The following is a 1,916-nucleotide window of genomic DNA, read 5'->3' on the forward strand; positions in this document are numbered from 1 at the left end:
TGTGCCACCATCGCCCGGCTGTGATACATGGTTTTGACTTTGATTCCAGCACTCAGAAGGCAGAGGCAGGCAGATCTCTGAGTTCTAGGTTAGCCTGGTCTATGAAGACAGTTCCAGGACAGCCAGGTATACACAGTGAGACCCTGTCCAAAAAAAAAAAGGGTATAAAGTGAGCTTAATGGCTTCCAGTGCTCAGGAAAGTAGAAGCAGGAGGGTCAGGAGTTCAGGGATCAATCTAGGCTACATGAGGCCCAGGAGTGGAGACGGAGCTGGTAACAGAGTCAGCCTGGTCATTCTGTAAATGCTTCATCATCTAGGGGCCAGAAGTCTGTCCAAGCCTCCTACACCTGTCACTTCTTACCTTGAGTCGTTCTGTGGCGGAATTTAGCTTCTGAACTCTGCTTAACCTGTGTCTTAGGATCCCTTGATGTTTGACTCACTTGCTTGTTCCCCACCCACTGACTTTTGATTCCTCTTCTCTGTGTGGTCACCGAAGGGGGGGGGGGAGCAGGCCCACCTGTCTACACTGTTATCTTGATCAAATCTGCACATCACCCTGTGACAGTGTAATTGTCAACCCAATAGAATCTAGAACTACCTAGGAGACAGGCCTCTGGGCATGCCCTGGGGCATTTCCTTGATGGAGGTAACTGAGGTATAAAGACTGGGTGGCACCATCCCCTGACTGGAATCTTGTTTAGAGAACGGGGGCTGAGCAGCTGCAGGCATTCGGTCCTGTTTCCTGATTGTGGCTGCAATGTGACCAACTGCTTCAAACCCTTTCTCCCTTAAGTTGGGTCTGTCAGGGTAATCACAGTATCACAGGTTAATCACTGGGTATCACAGTAATGGAAAGAGGAACTATGACCCAGCCCTGACCAAAAGACTCATAACCTTGACTCCTTATGTCTTTGAAGGAGACAAGCCGCACAAGTGTGAGTTCTGTGAAAAGTGCTTCAGCCGGAAGGACAACCTGACCATGCACATGCGCTGCCACACAAGCGTGAAGCCACACAAGTGCCACCTGTGCGACTATGCGGCCGTGGACAGCAGCAGCCTCAAGAAGCACCTGCGCATCCACTCGGACGAGCGGCCTTACAAGTGCCAGCTCTGCCCCTACGCCAGCCGCAACTCCAGCCAGCTCACCGTGCACCTGCGCTCACACACGGGTAAGCCTCTCCCCCCAAGTCCCCTGCTTTGCTTTCTCTGGTGGGTGCTTCCTTATGACACAAGCGACTGAGATGAGTTGCCGGGAGAAGCACAGGAATTTGGAATCTGACCCAATACAACTTGTTCAATCGTCTTTGCCAAAACACCAGTTTTCAGTAGATCGGTGTGATAGCTGTATTTTGTAACCATATGGAATACAGGTGGGGATGGCTACCCATCACAGCAGCCACGTGTCCAAGGATGCATCTCAAAAATGACTGGCCAACTAGGTGTTTTTAGTGTTTTGGTTTACACTCTGCCTGGCAGGCCTCGTTTATGTAGCATGGCCAACTGAATGCGTTTGCAAACCATACGAGTCTTGTTCTTCAAGGTTTCCCCTTGCTTCCTGGTAGGTAGGACTCCACAAAACTAATGTTAGCTAGATAAAACCAACCCATTATAGTGTGCACCCATTCACACACAAGTAGGTGGATACGAGCAGTTCAATAAACTCATAGATGGCGAGACCATAGAAAGGTGTTGGCATTTAAAGCTGAGTTCAGCCAGGCAATGGTGGCGCACACCTTTCATTCCAGCACTCGGGAGGCAGAGGCAGGTGGATCACTGTGAGTCTGAGGCCAGCCTGGTCTACACAGAGAAACCCCTGTCTCAAAGAAGCAACAACAAAAAAGAAGAACTGGGGAATGTAGCCAAGTTAGAGCAATTGCTTAGAATGTGTGAAGCCCTAGGGTCCATCCCAGCACCAC

The 1,916-nt window shown here is 50.2% G+C and overlaps 1 protein-coding gene across 2 annotated transcripts in view; it reads left to right on the forward strand.

The window, feature by feature from the left end:
* Zfp64 (ZFP64 zinc finger protein) overlaps positions 1-1,916 on the forward strand; it is a 59,166-nt gene that overhangs the window by 53,051 nt on the left and 4,199 nt on the right. For both annotated transcript variants that reach the window (XM_005362829.3, XM_026787238.1), the window contains one exon: positions 918-1,169. In XM_005362829.3, coding sequence (XP_005362886.1) covers positions 918-1,169 — 252 coding nt within the window. The remainder of the gene's footprint in view (positions 1-917; positions 1,170-1,916) is intronic.

This window comes from Microtus ochrogaster, linkage group LG8 (genome assembly GCF_000317375.1).
Source record: "Microtus ochrogaster isolate Prairie Vole_2 linkage group LG8, MicOch1.0, whole genome shotgun sequence".
In the NCBI taxonomy this organism is placed as follows: Eukaryota; Metazoa; Chordata; class Mammalia; order Rodentia; family Cricetidae; genus Microtus; species Microtus ochrogaster.